We start from the raw sequence: 23,931 nt of genomic DNA on the forward strand, positions 1-23,931 counted from the left end.
CGGATCAGAACCGCCCAGTTAGGAACGGGCCGATTCTACATGTTAATAAAGGTAAGATTCATTCGGAAGATTTATTTTTTAAAATAAAGTACATGTTCAAACGTTATCTTTAATCACTAAATGTAGTAAAAGCTACATTGTGAAAAGTAAAATGGTAAATGAGAAGAAATTACCCTGATTACAAAAAAATAATAAAAAATACAGTGATTTTATGAAGCAAAAATACAGTTTAAACTTTTTGAGTTTAACGTCTAAAAATGAAAGAAAGTATGTAATTAGTACATTCAAGAACATGATAAGGACTATACACCAACAACACAACCAATAATCTGTTTTTTTTAATATTTTGTTTGCTTTATTTTTCTTCTATCCAAGATTATATAAATAACATTGATATAAAAAAAGATGTGCTTAATTAGATTGTTTGGATCATAATATTTCTTTATTAATGCTATTACGTGAGCTCACATCTTTAACAAAATGCTAATCAAACTTGAATTTGACCAGGTCACCTTTGAATTTGATCACTTTAATTAGTCCTTATATATATATTTAGATTAATTTCCATCTTCTTAATTATTCTCTTTAAATTTGATTTTTTTGTTGATATAGCTAAACAAAATGCAGAGAAGGATAAGTTTAAAAAATCAGCCTCCAACATATGGTAATCTTATTACTGTTCTTAGTATTGATGGTGGAGGAATCCGAGGAATAATTCCTGGGGTCATTCTTGATTTTCTTGAATCTAAACTTCAGGTAATTAATAACACGTTACATCAATTTATTTTCTCCAAGTTCAAACTCGTAACTCTATAGTTACTTCACGAAAATTTATCGAGTCGTACATTTTGGCATTTCACTGTTTTTGAAAATATATACTAAACTCGGAGTTACTAGAATATCGCCTTGAACGTATCATATTTGAGCGTTTTCGTTTCCGCGAATATGTGCAGGAGATTGATGGTGAGGAAGCAAGGCTAGCAGATTATTTCGATGTGATATCAGGAACAAGTACGGGTGGTTTGATAGCTACCATGTTAGCTGCACCAAATCAAGAGGAACGCCCACTATATGCTGCCAAAGACATTGTTCCTTTTTACCTTCAACATGGCCCTAATATTTTCCCACAAACTAAGTAATTTTAAATTTTGTATCTCTTTTAAATACTTATATACACATAATTTATTGTAGATTTTGTTATTCCGTTGTCAAAATGGAAGATAACACGTAAATACGATTCTCTCAATACAGAAAATAACGAATAATGAGTGAGATTAAACATGTTTGTATCATAAACAATTCAATTCGTTTATAATACAACGTAAAATATATCTTATCACGGGCTGATACGTAAACCTATATCATTCAATTTTAATTTTATATCATGCTCATCTCCTCACAATTAATAAATGAATCATATTCGTATGTGTCACATGCGTAAGTCAACATAAAATAAAGACGAACTGTTAAACTATTTTGATTTTTTTTTCAATTTTCTTTTTAATGCAGAGGAATTTTTTCTGGCATATCGAATCTCGGAAAAGCTCTCACCGGGCCAAAGTACGACGGGAAGTATCTACATGAGCTACTAAGAAGTATATTAAAAGACACAAAGTTGAACGAAACCATTACGAATTTGGTTATACCAGCTTTTGACATCAAGAAAATGCAGCCTACTATCTTCTCTTCTTACAAGGTTATTTAATTCGAGCTCTTTCGCATGTAAATAGTGAAATGATTTTATATATTTATAACTTTAATCAGTTTGATTTTAAATAATTTGGTTTAATAATTTTATAAATTAGGACAAATATATTTAGAACATGTCTTGTCCGCCATAGGTTGCTTATGTAAATTTAGCAGACCGGTCAAGTTAGAAAACAAAAACTCCATAAAATTGTGTTGGAATTTGAATATAATTATATCAGCTCGCCAATTGTCATACCAGTCTGTTCAATATTTTTAAAGATACATGTATCTATCAAAATTCAAAGGGTGAAAAATATAGATAATATAAAATTATAGAGTTAATTCCATAAAAAATCACAAACTTTACACGAAGTTTCATTTTAACTACGACTTTTAAAACTTGCCAAATAAAACCATGAACTTTCATTTTTTTCTCAAATCTATCACCGATTATTTTTCGGTGTAATTTTTACCTTTCAACTTTTTTCAAGTCCGCCGGATTTCGGTGGCCACGTCAGCAAAAATACACTAAAAATTAATTTGGTGATATATTTGAAAATAAATGAACTTTGTCAACTCCTTGCTTGTGTCGTTGACTTTGTCAACGCTACTAAGGCCTCCTTCCTTAGCCTGGGCGAAGATGGGGAGAAGGAATAAGGATGACCGGCGATTACTAGCGATTCCGGCTTCATCTTGCTTTTGGACAAGTAGCTAAGCTAAGTCTTAGGGCACTTCGTTCGCCATCACTTTCTACAGGGTTCAGAACAGCTTCTACGACGATATATAGGGGTCAGGAAAGTTCATGGTTTTATATGACAATTTTTAAAAGTCGTGATTAAAATGAAACTTCATGTAAAGTTCGTGATTTTTTATGGAATTAACCAAAAGTTATTTTACCATTTATAAAATTGAAAGAATTATTAACTGTATACAATTATTTTATTATTTTATATTGTGTTTAAAATAAAATTTAGATGAAATTTGTTGATGCAGGTGGCAGCTTATCCAGTTTTAGATGCTAAGCTATCAGATATATGCATAGCTACATCTGCAGCTCCAACAATATTCCCAGCTTATTCTTTCAAGAATCGAAATTCTGATGGGAAACTGGAAGAATTTCATCTTATTGATGGTGGCATAGCAGCCAGTAATCCAGTAAGAATTAATCTCTCAAGAAATTAGAATAAAAAAGATAAAACTATTTTATATTTATCTATTTGCAATTATGACTAAAATAATAAAAATATTCTTAAAAAATAATTGATAGTGTGGAGTCCAATATTTTTGCAAGTCTTGACAATTATGTCCAAACATTAAATAAAAAAATCAATAATTGGTAAAAATAAAATTTATTTTAGTTTTAAAATTTATTTTTATGATGAATAAATCCAAAATTGAAGAAAAAATTATAAATTTTAAGAATTTGTCAATCTAGCCAAGTTCATAGTTCGTTTATGTTATTATCAAAAATTAAAATAATTTTATTATCATAGAAAATTTATATAATTTTTTTAATTGTGGATAATGTATCATAAAAATATATAACGTGAGATACTCAATATGTTATTTTTCTAATATAACTGACATGATTTGTAAAATTGCTCGACCAAACTGTCAAAAATAAATTTTGCCAATATTTCTATCAATTTATACATAGTTATACTTATAGCTATAGTCATAGATATATAAAATAATTTTGCCGATAAAGAATCATAAAATGGTATTTTATGTTCATGTGTCAATATACTAATTTCATGCAGACTTTGGTTGCGATTGGAGAAGTAACAAAGCAGACAATGAACAAGAACCCGGATTTCTTCCCGATCAAGCCAACGGATTATGCCCGGTTTCTGGTGATATCGCTCGGGACAGGGTCGAGCAGTGATCGGAACAAATACGATTCAGAAATGACATCAAAATGGGGAGTGATAAGCTGGTTATTTCACAAAGGAGATACTCCAATTATTGATTGCTATAGTAAAGCTAGCACCGATATGGTTGAATATCACAATTGTGTTGTTTTTCAAGCCCTTCATTCAGAAGATAACTACCTACGAATCGATGTAAGCTCCTCATTATTATCCCATTTGTGGTATTACTACTAATACTAAATAAATATATCTTTAGAGTCTAAGTTATGTCCCGAAATCAACATATAAAAAGAAAATAAAGAATCATAAATCATAAACTAATGATATAAATCATTAATGATCCGGAAAATGATACGAGTTTTTGGACCAAAATTTTATATAAAATACAAGTGGTAATTCAGGATGATAACCTGTCGGGAGACCTGAGTTCGACGGATTTATCGACGGAAGAGAACATGGAAGGTCTTGTAAACGTGGGGAAGAAATTATTGAAGAATCCAGTTTGTCGTATAAATGTGGAAACTGGAGTGTATGAGCCGGTTGAAAATGGTGGTACTTATGAAGAAGCCCTTCTAAGGTATATATATATATATATATATATATTAGATAATGAAATTTTTATTGTCAATAATTATACATGATCATTAATTTTTATTACCAAACACACTTTTAATCCATGTAGGTTTGCAAATTTACTTTCGGAAGAAAAGAAGATTCGAGAAGCTAGATCACCAAATACTACGAAATAAGAATTGAAAAGTTGATTTGTTTAATTTATTATTATTATTTTCTTCTAGGAGATTCAATATTGAACTTTTGTGGACCGATTTGTTTGTATTATTATTCTTCAAACTGTAAATGTTGTGTTTTGTTTCAGTGTGCCCATCAGTCATATATATCTTTTAAAACATTTATACTATAGTCTATACATAAAAATACAAATAGAGGGTGAACATGCATATTTATTTCTCTCTTTTATTTAATTTTTTATGATTATTTATTTTATATGTACAAGCCATAATTTCAACAAGCATGGATATCAGACTCTTAGTGGAATATCAATAAACTGAAGAGCTATATTCAAGAAGACATCAAATTTTGAGTATACCATAATAATCAACAAAGGTTAATTATATCCCTTAGACTAGGTGAAAAAATCAATTGAGGCCAAGTTTGTGGCATTGAAAAAAAATCACAAGAACTTGATATTATATCTAATTTTATCTCTATAACTTCAAATTGTTAAATAATTTTCTACCTCCTCAACATCAATTTATACATAATGCTCCAATTATTTTCTCAACACCTCAAAAAGATAAAACAAGTCAAAATATCAAATTCAAAGTGTGTTTATTAAAACAATAAATTTGACCTTAAACACGAGTTTGACCTTAATTGATATTTTATGTCAAATTCAAAGGGTATTTTAACTATGTATAGTTCGAACAAAAACAAAATTTCAGCGCACCTAAACAAAAAAATTTGGTTCCTCCACTTACCGTAAAATTTGCTAAAGTAGCTAGAAAACATCATAAGCAGTGCAAACTCAAGCTTGTGCCCTGTGATGTAATACCTATCATAGAAGTTCAAAAATCAATAATTTCCTTTATTAAGACTGATTTAGGATAACAAGGAGAAAAAACACATATTGCAAAACACAGAGACCAGTAAAAAGTAGGCTGTGATCTTTGCGAGTATGAGAAAACCCGGACATCCTCTCTCTGCAAGTCATTTTTATATCTACAGCTAGTGTACTAATTGAATAAAATAAATATTCTTTCTAATAAATGACAAATAAATTGGTGTTTCTCACTACAGTTTAAAATTAAAAATTAGGCAAATATTTGCTGAATGACTGTTTCAGCATTTCCATTATACTGTGCAAGAAGATGAATAGCATCAGCTCTCGGCAACGCAAGAAATTCCTGCACCAACCGAAAACAGCCCGGATGAGCATATAATATTTAGGGAAAATTACTATCATTCTAAGGTTAGGTCAGAATTAGTATTTTCTTCTGAATTGTAAGAATTTACTGTTTTCTCCTTGATATTTTAGTTCCATTCAACTGAAATCCCTAAAAAATAGTTCCATTTAACCGAAGAGGATTACAATTATCTAATACCTAAATGGGATATTGCGAGTTCTTTAAATTTAGTGAAAAACAGTAATTTTAACTTGATCTTAAAGAGATGATGGTATTTTTTCCAACAACCGGGTTTCTTTGAACTGGTTTTCAAGGACAAAAGAGACTCTGAAGATAACAGTTAACATGCATATCTAACATCCAATGCAGTAAGAAATAGACAACTTACCATAACTTTGAGTATAGCATTTTCATCATGACCATCTCTGGATGAACCTTGAGTTGGACTTGTAGTGGTACCATCTTCAGACAATCTAGTGCTTGAAGACACTGTAACTTGGGAGGATCCTTGAGTACAGCTGTCAACATTTGACTTTGACATCGAACAAGCAGAAAACAAAGAGGTGTTAACTTCTTTCAAAGAATCAATCCTTAGAAAACCTTCGAACCGATCTTTACACATTTGAAGTTTAAACCACTCATTGTGTGTGTGAAGCATTGCTCTCATTATCTTCATAAGCTGTGGTTCCTCAATACCAAGTTTCCTACCAATTGCAACCTATCAAAGACGCAAAGAATTAGGAATGTTTAAAAATAAAACCAAATCAAGAAAACCTGAACCGAACCGGAAAATTCAGTTCGGTTTGATATTATAAAAAATGATTTTTTCAGTTCATTTCGGTTTTGGACATAAAGAATTTAGTTAAGGTCTAATGTAAACCGAACCGAAAAAATATAACCAAAATAACCCGACTGAACCGACCGGTTCGGTTTGAAAAAAAATCTTAAAAAAACAGAAAATTTTGGTTTGGTTTGACGAGTCCATGCCTATAGTTCTCAAAATGTATTAAGTAAAATGACAAAGGATATTGAAACTATAATTCATTAGTATCCAATATGCACAGAGAAAGCTAAAAACCTAAAATCAGCTGTTTATTGATGGTGTGCAACCATGACTACTGCTATTCAGATAACGTAAGCAGGTACCAAGGAGGAAGAGTCAAAAATAATCTATTAATTATAAGTTTTAACATACTAAAATGCAAACTCCATGGTCAAAGCTTAAATTACAAGTTGGTGAAACGAAAAAAAGAAAGACATGAACTAGACAGTAGCTTAGTTAATCACTCCATTGAGTCATAAGTACCTGGAGAGAATTTGCAAGAGCATGTAAAGACAAGCCTTTTCCTATTGCATCATCATTAGGTTGGAGCAATGCCAATAATGTCTCCTTCAAGGGCTTCAGCAGAGAAGGATCATTAGCAGCTAATGGCCCTAAATATTTGCAAGCTACCTTTAAAGCACTTGGATGATCACCTGAACTGACTAGCTTAAGAAATTCAACCTGCAAACAATCAGCAGGTCTAAGTTAACATCCTTTTATATAACTTAAGAAACCCCTACGGCCCTATCAATAACATGTCATTAACAATCCCAGCAATGACTAGAATACAAGACCTAAATGTCACCTGCTTCAATTGGAAGAGCAAGATTGGGTTTTGCACAAAGAAGTTTGGATCCAAAGCATTAATTTCTTCCACAGCCTCGGTGGTCATTCCTCTACTTGCTAGTTCCTTCATCCCCAGCAAAATTTCATATTTATCCTCCCCGTTGTTTAGTTTTAAGATAGAATTCTTTTCAATGCCCTGCAAAAACATTCTATTACCAAATGAAACTATAAAAAAATGGAGACAACAATGTCAACAAATAATGAATACGATACCTGCTGCTCCTTTGGCATGTCTGTGGAGATAGTCATAACATCAGTATCTTGCTTGCTGCATCCACTCAAAGGAACTCCAGAGATATAGTCTTCATCATCTTGTCTACCCCTCCATCGCTTGCGTTTGCTTCTTTCACCGGTTGTATAGTTTCTGTGTTTCTGCATAGCTTTAGAAACTCCAGTTTGATGTGATCCACTTGTGCTGCAATCTTCACAATTGCTAGTTGTCTCACAAGCATATCTTAACTCACCCTCAGATCCTTGAGTGTTGTTCAAATGCACATTACTTTCAGGAGAAACATCCATATGTGCATAGCTTGTTGAAGTCTCACCATCTGAATGTTTACAGGAAGCATGATCCACTTCTAGAGAACAGATAATTGATGAACCATTTCCAGGCTCAGGTTGATTGACTTTCAAAGGTTCTGAGGGGTTCTGTACACCTGAAAGTGATGGGAACCACACAAAGTTGATATTAGATAGATAGATAGATAGATAGATAGATAGATAGATAGACAGGGAGAAGATGGGGGAAAACGGAGAAGGGGGGAGGGAGAGGGAATAATAAGAAGAAAAAAAAAGTTGACGTTTGATAATCACCAGAAGGGGAAGCAAAACCAGAATCCACAATGCCTCTATATACACAGTACTCATGAACAAGCTTGTCAAGCAATGCAACATCCAATTTCATCCGAGATAACTCATTCTGTAACAGATAAAAGCATGGAATAAGCATATACAGCAAAGCTACTCAAATACAGTGACATTATTTAAAATCATAAAGCCTTTATTTTAAACACAAAAGTGCAGATATGGTCTTGGCAATGAACTCGAATTCTGAGCATAAAGTTTATTTATTTTTTTGCTTGTTTCCCTTGTATTAAAATGGACAAAAATCTGAAAATTTGCTCAGAAAATACAGTAGATCAGAACATTCCAGGACTAAAATATATGTTACAGTTTATGTGAATTTGCAAAATGTATTGTTCACAATGTAGGTGTATTAAAGTCACGTCCCGTTGCATATTAATCATCTCTGCAGATAGTGGTTTGATTTTAGAACGCCAAGAGAAACTAAAACATAGTCTTTAGTGCAATCAGACACTGGCCGACTGCTCAAACTATATAGCTCCCAGCTAAAAATGAACATTAATGTTTCAATGAAGTGACCAAAAGGGAAACTTGAGTGAAGGATGAAACAAAAAATCTATGTTAAAGATGGTAAATAATATCTTGCCTGAAATGCCTGAAACAGATCTCCCTTGGCAAATTTCAGACTGTCAACAGCTCCTTGTCGTGTAAGCTCCACAGCATGTGCAAGAGCTTGTATATCCACCTGAATTCAACAGAAAATATATAAAGTTAAAAAAATAAAGGTGGGGAAAATAGATTGCATGCAATGGCTTTATGAACCAGGACAGCCGGCACATAAAAATGGAATGACAAGAATATAAAAAATCGTGCTACCACTGGGATGCCATCTCAAGAAACATAATGAAATGTAACCTTTAATGACTAACTTGTAGAAAACCTACCTCATCAAAAGGAGGCACCTCATATAAACTCTCCTGTGGTACGGCAGGAGGATCACGTTCTTCAAGAAGCAACCTTTCAGTAAGATCTGAAATAGGTGATGAAATTCCTTGACGAAAACAAAATCCTTTATGTATGCTGCAAAATATGACAACATTGGAGAAAATTGAAATTGACTTGATCCGTGCATTAACAATTATAGAAACACAATGAACAAAATTAACAGAAAGCTATATTACAAAGGTCCAGGCCAACCTTATCAAATATCTCAATGTCAATGAAAAGACTGGATCATATGCATGTAAATGAGCTCTTAGGACAGAGCACAACAACCCAGCAATGTCAAATCTTCTCCGTTCAGACCACTGAAACATTTACAGCATAACAGATTATAAATTCAACACATGTACTCATAGTATGAAGTCCACATCTGAAGGCAATATGATAGATGTAAAACAATCTTAATAAACTCAACCTATTTAAAGTAGAATTCCTTGTTGGAAATAGTGTTCACGTTAGATACAATTTAGTGTCTGTTTGTTTAAAAAAAGAACAATGAATTGCATTTTTGATAGATCACACATATAATTTATCTCCAATTTCCAGACTCAGATCTTGTATTTTTCATATACTTCCATGGTTGTGGGCCTTGTGGCAGCCAACACATTTGATTCTAAGTGCATATAATTTAATGTTAGCTTAATACTTCAAGATGATTAGCTGTATCTCATTTCTCATACTTTTCAAAGTTCCACATAGCATAATTCCGTGCTACTGTGCTAGCACTATGACTCAATCCATCAACCATTCAGCCTTACAGAATACAAAAATTAGGGAAATTCACTTCGCGTGATGATAATTCGCAGCAAAGTTTATATCATTAAAAATGCATACAAAAACTCAGCAGACAGTAGGAGTCATCATAGAATTATTAAACTCAAATACATAAGCGCAGAACAGTTTAACATTTTTAGATTCTATACACAGAAAAGATGCTAAGTCATGGCAATCACTCCATAGTCAGTGCCAGTATATAAGAAGCTACAAAACTGGGTTCAAACCAAATTATTTCTAAACTTTCAAGACTAATAACCTATAACTAAAAGAAAATCGGAAAATCTTCCAAAATAATTGCCAACATTGATAAAGACATAGCCTAGAAGAAAAACACAAATAGCCTGAAATTTTCACCAAATAGTAAAAACGATAAAAAAAAAGCCTTACCTCATTTGCCACAGGAGAATTCTGATCATCTTTATCATATATGAAGGCAAGAAGAACATGCTTAAATTCCTCATATGCTTCCTTAAACACATAACATACAAATATCAGCCAACACACAGTATTATCACTTACGCATTAGTAGCCGTAAGCTCGTAGCACGATAATTCGGTATTATATTAGCTACAAAAGAATTGCACCTAACCTGTAGTAGTACCTACAGCTTGTACCTTAGTTTAGTACATTTAAACATTAACCTAAGATTAATAAACACCTAAAAATTCAATTGTCGCGACTCTATGTTACGATTCAAGATCTAATTCTAATTTAGGTTAAATTTAAAGAGGCAATTACCGGATAAGCATTAAGAGCACAGGGAGCAAGAGCGGTTCTGATGCATTCGATAGCAGAATCTCTGTCGTGCTTCCGCAACAACTCAATAAATTTCTTCAAATAATCAAAAACGAATTTAACTGTCAATTAAACAAACAAAAATAAAACACAAATTTTAAACAAAGAAATTAAAACAAAAACGCAGCTCCGTTACCTGTTTTTGCAAGCGAAACAAAAGCCTATGGTCATCGAGAATGAAAGGCGCGTGAGAACGGAGCAGGTCAATAGTACAGTCAATGTCACCGGACTCTAATAACCGTCTGATCTGACGGATAATAAACCTCGAGTGATACGACGACGATGATACGCAAGATGATGATGATGACGGAGAAGATAACGGCGAGGAAGAAGAAAAGGAATCTTCGAGTAATTTCTCTGATTTTGCGAACTCGATTATTAGTGTGTCTAATGTTTCCCAATTCATTGGCGTATTTTCCATTGTGGTTGTGTTTATTTTCTTTCGTTTTCTCGAGAAAATTGAGAGATTGAGTATGAGAGTCAGAGACGACAAGATATTTTTTTTATGAGTAATTAAGTTGGTTTGTTGCACTTAATTTTTTTTTTTTTATCTTGAGTGCAAAAGAGGCGGCGAATTGTGGGGGAAATAATTATTGAATAGGTAAAATTGGGAAATTTGGGATTACGGTAAATTAGGGATTATGCAAGTTATATTAAATTTATTAATTTTAAAAAATATAAATTTAATTAAAATAATGAAATGTATACAATTATTTCTTAATTATGATATTATTTAATTATGGTCAATTTCACTAGTATGTAAAATGGTACTATGAAATGCTATATCATAATCTTTAATATAAAATATATAAGAATTTAAAATTACCACATAAATTAATTAAATATTTTTTAAAATAATTTAAATAAATAAGTTTTACAAATTAAAAAGTAACCTTTGGAAATTGGTATTATATATAGATTATGATAGTATGTCCATGTTATTAACTTGAATGTTGTTCATTGATCACTTGAAATTTGAAAAATAAAAAACATCAATCAAATTAAAATAAGTTCTATAAAATAAAAAAATATTTAATTAAATAACTAAGAATTTGAATAAATAATTTATACAAATTAATTTTTTATGAAATTTTTTCTTGGTTATATCTTGATAGTTGTATATAAATTTACAGATATAATTTAAAATAAGTGACTTATTCGTTTGGATTTAATTTATAATCGTGGTTTTTAATGCACAATATGCAATTGTTGTTTTTTTATACTCACATAGTCACATTCTGACAAATTTTCATTTTGACCATACTATTTTACTATTTTTTATTTATCATTTCGATAGAAACAACATAACTTATATTAAAATTATATAAAATCTTTGAAATTTCTTCGAAAAATAGCTAAAAACTGGAAAATCAAACACAATTGATTTACATAATTTTCAAGTAATATTAATCAATTAGTATTTTATAACTGCAACAAACAGAATTTAATTAATCAGCTACATATTTATTATAGTATAAAAATTTCATAATTTAAAACAGTCTTATAAAAGGATAATAAGCATGCATCCTTGGCCTATGCAGTTGCCAAAACACATTTTACAATAGAAAATGAACATAAATTTTATCAAAAAATTGCAAAAATATTACATCGTGGTACCCAATTCACAATTTATTATAAGAATTAATTGTAATCAAATTTTAAAAAAGATAAACAAATTATTTGAGAGAAATACAACCAGATTCCCATATAAAAAATATATAAAAACAGAAAATAGGTAATAATCCTTTTACATTTTTTTTTATAAAAGTAGTATTTAAATTAAAGATAAATTTGATTCCAGCAAACATTTAGCCTTACGACTAGTTGAATTAATAATAACGAGATTAAATGAATACTACAGTTTATTAAAATCATTAATGCTGGATGTATTTATTGTACATCTGAATTATATATTTTCATTCATCGACACCACAGACAGTACATAATAATACAAACGTATGGTATAAAACTTTATTTTTAAGACATTTATTTTTAGATTAATGGAGATGGAAATCATCTTCGATGTTTTTTTATTTCCAAGATTATGTACCTTTGGCTTTGGTACGTCACACTCGCACATAATACACACTTAATAAATACAATACAGTAATTGTAAAATACAATACAATTTCATTGTGAAAGAATATATAATCCTCTTTATTTTGTTTTATTTCTATTTTCTTAATTACCATCATCTAAATATAGATGTTGGATTTTTGACTCCTAAAAAGTTTCTGCCTGCGGAGTTTCCTTTCTTCTGATAATAATTTTGCAAACCTGTAACATGGCAAAATCATTATTTGCAAAATATATTTGCACTTATATGTTTTAACTGGTAGACTCCAACTTTTAACAAAGTAAAATAAAATAATATATTATGTATATGACAGACTAATTAATCCAATAACTTTACATTTTGAGCAAATTATAGTATAAAAGACAAATAAAAAAGATGAAGGGTCTAATTGATAGGATAAAATTGATTTAAGTTATTTTAAGTTATTTTTATAATAAATTAGTCTATATTTGGATTTTTTTAAAATAACAACATAAACTTTTTGATAAAATTGTATATGTATTTTTATTTTTTAATGAGTTTTTCTCTAAATATAGACTAATTAAATCGTAAAATTAAGTTAAAAAACTAAAATATATTGTATTTTTATTAATTAGACTACTCAACTTTTTATTTAATGTTTAGATATAATTAACACAAATCATAAAATTATTAGACAAAGAAGTCATAATTATTCATTCACGATATTTATCAATTTCATCATAAATTTTAATATATTAATTTATTTTACCATTTACAAATAACCATAGTATCAATTCAAGTATACTCAACCAATAACAACTCATATGTATGGTCTAGTATTGGACATAAAATTATTAATAAAAATAATATTTTGAGATTATGTAAGATAAATATATCATAAATACTAGGTTTAAGTGCTTCAAAAATCATAAACTTTAACATGATTTGCAATTTTAACAGATTTTTAATTTTGGCAATTTAATTTGTCTTTTTTGTTTGCAATTAAAGATATCGAGCAATTTTTTTATGAGACCAATACTGATGTGGACACCAGAATATATATCGTTCCGACAACCACATCAATAAATTTTTAACAAAAAATTGCTTGGTGTTTTAAATTTCAAAAAATTACAAGTTATTGTTCGACGTTGTCAAAATTAGAAGTTCGTATTAAAATTACAAAATCAGATAAAATTTGTGATTTTTAACGCAATTAAACTTAACTATTACTTCACTCGTTCCTTTTTATTAATTTGTTGCATTTGAAAAAAAATATTGGTCCGTAATATTAGTCGCTTTAAAATATCAGGAGAGCATTTATTGCTATTTTTTTAAATTTATTCCCATCAATAAATAGCTTAATGAGATTAAAAGGTCAATCAAACTTTTAAAAAAAATTACCCATTAATATGGACAATTTGCAAAAATATATAATTTAAGATATATTTATTAAATTTTTTCTCCATGTGAAAGAGGAGTATAAATTATGATAAAATTACCTAACAAGGGCTTCTTCATTGGTGCCTTCATCTTGAACTGGATCAAAAATGCCAGTGTCTATGTTAAACCTTGAAACTGGTTTCTGCAAAATTCTTTCACCCACTTTTACAAGTTCATCCATATTCTTTGGGGTTGCTTTATCCATTGACGATGCATCGCCACTCAATGTATCATCCTGAATAATATTTTTGTTTTATAACATTGTAATTTATATCAATTGTATCCAATGCGAATAAAAAAAAATTGATAAACGGTCTAATTGACAAGAATATAATATCATTTCTTAGTCCCTTAACTTATGACCAGATGACCAGAAAAAGTCAATCTTTTCATGAAAGTTTTACAAAAATTCAAACCTTTCAATTTTATCTAATTTGTCCTGAAATGCATGATTTCGTTTTAATTATGTCCAACTACACAATTTTACTTATGTTAGGTGCCATATGAACAAAATTGTGTAGTTGGACATAGTAAAAATAAAATCATGCGTTTCGGGACAAATTTGATAAAATTGAAAGTTTTGGACTTTTATAAAACTTTCACGAAAAATTTGGCCTTTTTTGACATTTGCCCCTAATTTATTTCTGTGATACATTAGTCCATATTTGGAGAAAAAATCATAAAAGCTAAGGAAATTATTTATCCAAATTGTATCAATTTATTATGTTATTTATCAGCAAAATTTACATATTTTTTTATGCTATTATAAAAAAAAAAACTTACGAGTAGTAAAAATACCTGAATACGAAGGTAGTTATGCTCACATTTGTTGGTCTTAAAAATCAAGGACATGTGAAGTTCAACCATGTCGTCAATAGCATGTGTAAAAGCATCAACCAATGGAGATTGTCTTTCTTTGTAAATCCAGCTTAAAATTCCCCATTTCTGAGCAGATTTCGCACTGTATTTTTTCTTCAATTTTGAAGTTCCTGTGCCTAGAGATATCACCAAATATTTTCCATAATGAAGAGCTTGCGCCGGCAATGTGTCGGGATCGGGAAACACTGTTCCGGTTGGTTTCATAGCCAGCAACGCCTAATTTCAAAACAATTCATTGCTAGCTACTTTAGAAATTTTTTCTCACTTATATGTATAACATAGCCAGGGTTGTGCAATTTTCAGATATATCCGAATTAATCGACCGAAGAAAACTAAAATTTCAATGGTTCGTTAAAATTAACAATTTTGAAAATTTTCATTAATTCAGTTGGGGTGTGTTTTCAATTTAAAATTTCCAAATCAACCGAAATTAAACAAATTATATATATATAAATAATATAATTTTTGTACTTTTATATGACTCAGAATATTAATTTTCCCTCTAATTTATATGTAATGAGAAATCAAGACCAAAATCAATTTTCTTTCATTTTCTAATAATTATTCATCAATAGAATAACCAGACGAACTAAACAAACTACTTTGATTTGGTTACAATTCGGGTTGTACCTATATTTTGGTTACGATTCGATTAATAACATGTAAAATGTCAAATTTTGTTAATATGATTTGATTCGATGATCAAACCGGCCGATGCACACCCATATATATAGCTATGTAAATGATATGATAATTAAAGTGCAGCTTACAGGGTTATTTGCAGTTATGCCCCCATCAACAAGGTGGAAGTCCCTATAGTTTCCTTCAGAATCTTTGATCTGAAAATAATAAGCTGGAAAGAAAGTTGGAGCTGAAGAAGTGCTGATACAAATGTCAGATAACAATCCATCTTTTGAATCATCAATTTCTGCCTGCACACAGTATTACTATCAAAATCACAAAAATAGCTTCAAAGAAAGGGTTAAAATTCCGAATGGTACCAAATATTTGTTCTATGCTTCATTTTGATACTATAACTTTTATTAAATATCAAAATTTTAAAGAAGCTAATATATTTTTATTATCATTAGGAGAGTGCTGTACCTCAAAAGTTGAGAAGACTACAGGTTGGAGTAACTGGATGTCAAATGTAGGAATAACAAGACGAGTTACGGTCTCATGAAGTCTTCGATTTCCGAGTATGTTGCGAATTAACTTCCTTAGATACTTTCCGTCGTACTTGGGTCCGATTAAAGATTTCATTTGCATTATTATTTCACTGATTAAAAAATTCATATAAAATTTGTAAACAATCCAAAAATAATTAATCAAATCACAGAAACGGATATGAAGTTTCAGAACAAAATGATTGATGTTAGATTAGCGGTGTGAATCGGGCGATTTGGTCATCAAATAAATCCCAACCGAAATTAACCACTATCAAATTTCATCAATTTTTTAACCGAACCGTAACAGAAATACATATAAACCACATTGCAACTAAATTGAAATAATTTTAGTTTGGCTGGTTATTTTGGTTATTCGACTAACCAATTTTATTAATGTTGATTATTAAAAACTAAAAATTAAATTAAAAAAATAATTTTGGTGTTGATTTTTAATTATATCTAATTCCTATAAATATTATAAATTACCTTAAAAAGTTTTTAAAAAATTACAAAAATAACTTATATATATAATTTGGTTAATTAGTTCGGTTCGGTTAATTTGGAAATTTTATTCCAAAAACTATAAACTGAATCAAATTAACTAAAATTTTCAAAATTGTCAAGTACTATTGAACTAATCAACCAAAAACTGAAATAGACTAAAATTTTAATTTGGTTTTGTTGGTTAATTCGATTATATCCGAAGTACTTACTAGGATTGGGGAAATATTCTAGGGCAGTGCTTAAGATAGAAAGGAACCAAATCTTTGGCTTTGTAAAGAGGACGCTTATGTTCATCAGGAGCAGTTAACATGGTTGACATTAAACCTCCAGTGCTAGTTCCTGCTATTACATCAAAGTAATCTGCAATTCTTACATGTTCTCCATCAAGCTCCTGCACAAAATTATTTATCATATTTTAGTTTCGTTTACAAATATATATTCATTTTAAGTATAACAAATATAGCCTAACTTATTTTAATTAATAAGGCAAAATAAATTAATGTATCTAAAATTATCACAAAATTGATAAGTATATTTTGAATAATAATTGTGTCGGTTTGGACTATTAATTTTGTGATATAAGAAAGATAAAGGGTTTAATTGATGAAAAAAGATATTTCAGATTTTGAATTTATTTTTATGATAAATTAGTTGATAATTGGTAAAAATCCCATAAAAAGAATGACATTATCTATCTAGTAATAATTATGTTATCATAAAATTTTATATGTATATATATGTTATCATAAAATATGTGATTTTTTCTTTCAAATATTGACTAATTTATCATAAAATAACTTAAAATATTGAGTTCTATATCTTATTTTATCAATTAAATATTTTCATCATGTTATCTGCTATTTAGATAATAATATTATAATTGATACACAATGCAAAATTATCGGACTGATTCGATCGACGGAACAGATATAATTGTCTGTTCATAATTTATTTATCAGTTTTATCACAAATGTGATTATGTTAACTCATTTCGCCTTTTATATTTCAGAAACATTCAGAAATCTCCCATTTCAAATACAAAACTAATTAGTATATTCACTAATATAGTATTATTCTTCCAAGTGATGCTATCTATATATTTGTCTAATTAATAACGTGTAACAAATCTAAACTTTCTTCGATGTGGTAAGAATATGAATATATGCACATTCACGGTAATTAGCTATAGATATAGAGTATAAATTTGTAAAATAAATTTATCTACCCAAATATATCACTCTTTTTTTATACACCATATTCTTTAATTCTTGACAGTTTAGTCCAACATTGTACTCATTTGTTTGAAGCGTTGACAATGTGACATATTATATGCAAAATTTATTATATTTATCGTATATAATATTACGCGTGTATATATAGCAAATGAATTATAATTGTAGACCGATAAATTTGTTTTTTTCTAAACAAAAATATAAGTATACCTGTAATTTGGATTCGAGAAAAGTCAAGATGGTCGCCGGAATAATTCCTCGAATGCCTCCGCCATCGATACTTAAAACCGTAATTCTCTCACCAAATGTTGATGGGTTAATTTCATCGCTAAGAGTATGAGACTTCGAATTCATATTATTTCTATCTATTTTAAGACATGAAACTATAAGCTTTATATATACTTACAAGTTAACACATGCATGCAGTTGATAGTTACGTGATGAAACTGTCCCAAATTAAAAAAAGAAGAAGATAAAAAGCACATGTAAAAATTGATATTCTTTATTCAGTGTATAACCTGTTGTGATGAGCTAAGAATTAACTTTTAGGACAAGATTGAGATGATGATTGCTTCGAATCCAAGTAATTAATTAATTAGCGCTAATCATAATTAGGTAAAAGGCACCAAATGCAAATTAACCATTCAAATGCTTGTATTCAACCCATGCTGTATAAAAAAAGATCAATAAAAATTTATATCGACTTATTTTTATGATATGATTAGGTTAAATATGATATACTCCACGTATAAGCGCGTTGGTATGAAAATGTCAAATACGACACGCTTTTAATATAGATTATACGATACAACACATGTAAACATGCTCAATTCAACGTGTTCAACAAGTTTAAATTTATTTTATATTTATTTAAAAATATCTAATCGGATTTAAACGTATTAGACATGTTTCAAAAGTTACAACACAAAAAAATTGAAAAATTATTTTTCAGGCACTAAAAAGAAACATTATACTGTATTATAAATAGATTAGCCGTTTAATATGTTTATACTAAATTTTAATTCGCCTAACTTCATGATGTATCATATCGTTTAATTGCATTATATCTAAAATTATCATATCTATAACTCTATCAATAGTTGAATATAACAACTTAATTTAGCTAAGTTTATGATAAAGAAATTGACCATGTGTTAATTTTTAAGATAGAATTTCTATATATATCTTAAAAGTAATTAATGAAACTATGATCACCAACTGCAAGAAATTCCTATTACTTAAATTCCGTTCTACGTACCATGTATAATTGAACCCTGTTTAATTAATTATACAAATGTTCATTCAATGAATTAAGAAATATCCACTTATAAATTTAACTTGGGTATATTCATTTTATTAATACTAATAGAAACATGATAATTTAAGAAATAAATTAATTAGTTTTGAGTCAGTTTCGAAACGTGTTTAGTGTATGGTCAAATTGCATGTCAATTAACATGAGTTAGCCTTGAGTTGCTGGTCACATTTAAATTCCGCTTACGAAGCTTCCTCTCTTCAGATAGAATTCTTGCAAATCTGCACATAATATATGCAAATATCATTATTAGCAGGCTTAATGGCAAAAAAAACTTAAACCTTTACGACTTGTTGCAATTATATCTAAACTTTTTAATTTTTATAATAATATTCAAATTGCATTATTTTGTTGCAATAATATCCAAATTGCACTTTTTATGTGATTTTTTTTGAATTTTTTGCCATTTTTTGGGACTTTTACATATACATTAAAATATAATAATAGCCTAATATCTTAATTAAAAACAACAGGTTTAACCATCAATTTGACTCTTATTGCTACAAAAAATGCAATTTGGATATTATTGCAACAAAAAAATTGCAATTTGGATATTATTGCAAAAATTAAAGGTTTGGATATAATTGCAACAAGTCGTAAAAGTTTGGGTTTTTTTTATCATTAGGCTTTATTAGCAAATAGATTAATTTATCCAAAAATATGATGAAATTGGTAAATGTATCTAAATAAAACATTGTCTATTTTGATCGAGTAATTTTTTGATTAGAGTCAACTTTACCCAAATAATAATAAAAAGGATAAAATGTCTAATTAATAAAAAAAGAAAGTAAGTCCTTCAACTTACTTTTTATAACAATTTAGTGCATGATTAGTTTACACAGCATTTAAGAAACTACATATGCATTTTTATCAAAATAATAATGTTATTATCTATTTTGTTTTTTTTTTTAATATTTTTATTATCAATTTTTTTTTATTTTGATGTTATATATATATATCAAAACAAATTGTTATTAATACCTGATAAGAGCTTCTTCATTAGTTCCTTCATTTTCAACTGGTTCAAAAATCCCACTATCTTTATTAACACTTGAAACTGGTTTCTTTAAAATCCTTTCACCAATTTTTACAAGATCCTCCAAATTTTTCTGAGTTGCTTTGTCTGTTGAAGATGTGTCCCCACTCAACGTGTCATCCTGATTAAAACATATATTCATATAATTGTGAGCACCGAATTATTTGCATAATAATTATCATTAAATTAATAAACACATAATAATTTTTTCAAAAAAATAAACACATAATAATTAAGTAACAATATACACATATGTAAAATTGTGAAACTTTTTTATTTAAAGGTGGAGGAGCTGTTTAACGATGCAAAAACATTTAGTTTTTTTATTTCGACCTGAACTTGAGCTTATACTATATAATGGGCGGATAGAAAGAACATATGGTGGGTAATTGCCACTTAATACAATATTAAACAATATAGTTTTGTCATTTTAAAATATATTTTTTATCAATTTTGTCTATCTTATAAAATATTTTTAATTGGCATCGTAAATATGTCTCTCTTTTTTTATGTGAGAACAGACCTGCCTATTATTTTTATATCTGAAAAATCAGTCTCAATTTGCATTAATTTGAATTTATAAACCGGGTTTGAATAATATAATACTATTAATTTAAATTGAATTCTAAAAGAGTTGGACTCAATTTGGCCCGACGAAAATCCACCCAAGCCCAATGGTAAAGTGTATGTAGGTAAGAACCAACAAAGGGCGATTTCCACCCCTCAACTTAGTATAAAGTATCAAAAAGGTTTAAGTTTGCAGATTTATGATAAAAACACATAAATTTGTCAATTTTGGATCAGTTTAAACCCTTTGAAAAATAAGACCACACATTAGCGGGGTAAAATGACCTAAAAATTAACAAGTTGTGATACTTTTGCCATAAATTGTAATTTTAGGTATTTCTGATCTTTTATGCTAAGTTAAAGGGGTGAAATGACTCTTTGTCGAGGTAAGAATTTTCAAAAAATAACTAAAGTAGTACCTGGATGCGAAGATAGTTGCGATCACATCTAATAGATCGAAAAATTAAAGACATATGAAGATCAACCATGTCACTACTAGCACAAGTAAATGCATCAACTAATGGAGATTTTCCTTCTTTATAAAGCCACCCTAGAATTCCCCATTTTGCTGCCATTTTTGCATTGTATTTCTTCTCAATTTTTGACGTACCCGTCCCTAACGAAAGCACCATATACTTCTCGTAATCCAGAGTTTGTTCCGGCAACGAAGCGGGATCACCAGGGAACACTGTTCCGGTCGGTTTCATGGCCAGTAACGCCTAATTTTCCATTGTTACAAATGTTATAATTACACATGAAAACCAAGTCGATTTAAGGAACCTTTAATTCGTAAATTGAATGTTTAATCTCTTAAAACTAAATTTATATATCTAGAACTGTAATGAAATTGATAAGTAAATTATGAATAAAAAAAAAGTTTATCAGCTTATTGCACTAATATTTTTGTGATTTTTGTAAATTATATTGAAGCAACAAATAAAATAAAAAGAAGAGTCTAATTGATGAAATGAAATATTGGTAACTTCTTAATGTATTTTTATGATACTTTGCCTTTGTTGAAAAAAAAACACAAAAATTTAAAAGGTTATGTATCGAATTTTATAAAATTGTTTATGTTGTTTTCATTTTTTTTTGAGTTTTTATGTTATTATCAAAGGGATTGTGACTTTTTCCCCAACTATGAACTAATTATCAAAAACATAATTGAAATATTTAATTCTATCCTATTTTAATTAGCTAGACCATTCATCATTTCAAATTGTTGCATGGATATAATTGATTCAAAATATAAAATTATTGGACCAAACCGTCATAATTTTTTTACTCAAGATACAATTATCAATTTCATGATTACTATAGATATATTAATTCATTTGCCTTTTAAATTTAATTATTTTCATGAACTCAAACATAGAAAAATGGATTTCATAAACTAAGAGTAATTTCATATGAATTTCGTCTTTAAGACCTGAATTAGGCCGAAAAACAACAATTTTCTTTAAAAAAAATTATATTTATCTCACAGGATTATTCGCTGCTATTCCACCATCAATAAGGTGAAATTCTCTATCATTTCCTTGAGAATTCTTAGTCTTGAATTGATAAGCAGGAAAATAAGTAGGAGCTGAAGAAGTACTGATGCAAACATCAGATAACAAAGCATCCTTAGAACTATCAATCTCCGCCTGCATTTATAACATACCGCTAATTATATATCACCATCAAATAAAGTCTCATATGTTATTAATTAATATCAAAATAGTACCGTAAATTTAATTTATATTTCAGAAAAATAATACTTGAAAGATCAGATAAATTATGCTGATGTAGCCTTCAAAGAGAATCACATTTGTCCGATATCCATAAAAAAGAACATATTTGTTCGATTCTCAGTTTTCACGTTGTAAACATAAGACTAACTTGTTGGAGGATCATCGTCTGAAAATTAAAGTTACAGGACTAATTTGAAGCAAAATAAACTTTGAATACCTAATTTGAAATTAAGGTTAAAAATTTAGTACCAAACGAGCTAATAAACCCTCATTTTAAAAAAAATTAACTACAGCTTGGAATTTAAATCAGTTATCATAAAAAAATCAGCTAGGATCCAAATCAAATGTTAGAAAATAAAATCAATAGGGATTGTTCCAAGTAGTAAGCGGCTTGGTATCGCTTAAGCAAGGTCTCAGGTCCGAGTCTTGTGAATGCAGAAAATTTACGCTGGCAGACTCACCAACCATGCCAGGTGCGTGATGCGGGTCGGAAACCGAATGGACAACCAAAAAAAAAAGTTAGAAAATAAAAAATAAAATGTACCTCAAAAGTTGAGAAGACGGCGGGTTGGAGCAAATGAATATCAAAAGTAGGAATAACAACACGAGTTACGGTCTCATGTAGCCTTCGATCCCCAAGTATTGTCCGAATTAGCTTTCTGAAGTACTTACCATCATACTTTGGTCCCAACAAAGCTTTGATTCTCATAATCATTCCACTGAAAAAGTAATTACAATAATAATTCTCAAAATCAGAAAACTAAAAAATGTTTGATCAAATAAAAATGATTAATGTTTGCATACTTACTAGCTCTGAGGAAATATTTTAGGACAATGCTTTAAATAAAATGGAACTATATTTTTCGCCATGTATAGTGGTCGTCGTTTGGTTTGATTATCATCAGGAGCGGTTAACATGGCAGCAATTAGACCTCCCGTGCTGGTTCCTGCGATTACATCGAAATAATCTGCGATTCGAGCATCTTCTCCGTCCAATTCCTGTACATTAAATTTATATTAGTTGGTTCATCAACTAAAAACCTTGCAATAATTTGGGGGGTAATACTAAAATAAAATAAAAAATATAAATGTACTTGTAATTTGGATTCTAGGAAACTGAGAATAGTTGCAGGAATTATTCCTCTGATGCCACCACCATCAATACTCAGGACAGTGATTTTTTCACCGTAGGTTGATGGGTTAAGTTCATCACTCAGGCTATGTGATGAGTTCATGTTTTTTTTACTGATAATAAATGTGTTTAATTATAGAAATCAGGAATGTATTATGTATATATATAAATATAGGGAGGTTGATAATGAAATGTCATAAACAAACTTTTTAATTTTGCAATTAAAGTATATAAATTACTGGCTAATTAGTTACTTGCAATAGGCTGAACTGCTAATCCAGGGAGCGAAGAATCTAATAACCCTCAATGCATGCCATGCAAAAATAGAATTTAATTCATCACGTAGGATTATGA

General features: G+C 29.3%; 4 protein-coding genes across 5 annotated transcripts; 1 reads left to right on the plus strand and 3 right to left on the minus strand.

The window, feature by feature from the left end:
* The first annotated feature begins 415 nt into the window (after nt 1–415).
* Nucleotides 416–4,436, plus strand: LOC126654985 (patatin-like protein 3). 2 transcript variants are annotated; one of them, XM_050348987.2, is made up of 8 exons: nt 416–507; nt 613–756; nt 954–1,135; nt 1,510–1,696; nt 2,683–2,844; nt 3,450–3,752; nt 3,962–4,137; nt 4,243–4,436. In XM_050348987.2, exons 1-8 carry the CDS (start codon nt 481–483, stop codon nt 4,307–4,309), a joined length of 1,248 nt encoding a protein of 415 aa, XP_050204944.1. In that variant the 5' UTR covers nt 416–480; the 3' UTR covers nt 4,310–4,436. The 2 variants fall into 2 exon arrangements, with proteins under 2 accessions (XP_050204944.1, XP_050204946.1); XM_050348989.2 differs by having other exon boundaries at nt 447–507; nt 628–756.
* Nucleotides 4,437–5,141: 705 nt separating this feature from the next.
* On the minus strand, nt 5,142–11,057 carry LOC126656463 (uncharacterized). The gene is made up of 12 exons (XM_050351040.2): nt 10,669–11,057; nt 10,476–10,568; nt 10,125–10,205; nt 9,156–9,265; nt 8,903–9,038; nt 8,605–8,703; nt 7,968–8,073; nt 7,368–7,810; nt 7,114–7,290; nt 6,792–6,989; nt 5,874–6,203; nt 5,142–5,485 (listed from the first exon to the last, which is right to left on the minus strand). The coding sequence occupies exons 1-12, from the start codon at nt 10,951–10,953 to the stop codon at nt 5,393–5,395; spliced, it is 2,151 nt and encodes a 716-aa protein (XP_050206997.1). The 5' UTR covers nt 10,954–11,057; the 3' UTR covers nt 5,142–5,392.
* Nucleotides 11,058–12,507: 1,450 nt separating this feature from the next.
* On the minus strand, nt 12,508–18,349 carry LOC126655624 (patatin-like protein 1). The gene is made up of 7 exons (XM_050349865.2): nt 18,005–18,349; nt 16,772–16,953; nt 15,994–16,168; nt 15,660–15,821; nt 14,809–15,105; nt 14,070–14,245; nt 12,508–12,809 (listed from the first exon to the last, which is right to left on the minus strand). Exons 1-7 carry the CDS (start codon nt 18,146–18,148, stop codon nt 12,728–12,730), a joined length of 1,218 nt encoding a protein of 405 aa, XP_050205822.1. The 5' UTR covers nt 18,149–18,349; the 3' UTR covers nt 12,508–12,727.
* Nucleotides 18,350–19,141: 792 nt separating this feature from the next.
* On the minus strand, nt 19,142–23,683 carry LOC126656301 (patatin-like protein 2). Its single transcript, XM_050350834.2, has 7 exons — nt 23,540–23,683; nt 23,254–23,444; nt 22,990–23,164; nt 22,197–22,358; nt 21,132–21,431; nt 20,091–20,266; nt 19,142–19,330 (listed from the first exon to the last, which is right to left on the minus strand). Exons 1-7 carry the CDS (start codon nt 23,678–23,680, stop codon nt 19,243–19,245), a joined length of 1,233 nt encoding a protein of 410 aa, XP_050206791.1. The 5' UTR covers nt 23,681–23,683; the 3' UTR covers nt 19,142–19,242.
* Nucleotides 23,684–23,931: the final 248 nt, after the last annotated feature.

The sequence above is a fragment of the Mercurialis annua genome, linkage group LG7, assembly GCF_937616625.2.
Source record: "Mercurialis annua linkage group LG7, ddMerAnnu1.2, whole genome shotgun sequence".
Classification (NCBI taxonomy): Eukaryota; Viridiplantae; Streptophyta; class Magnoliopsida; order Malpighiales; family Euphorbiaceae; genus Mercurialis; species Mercurialis annua.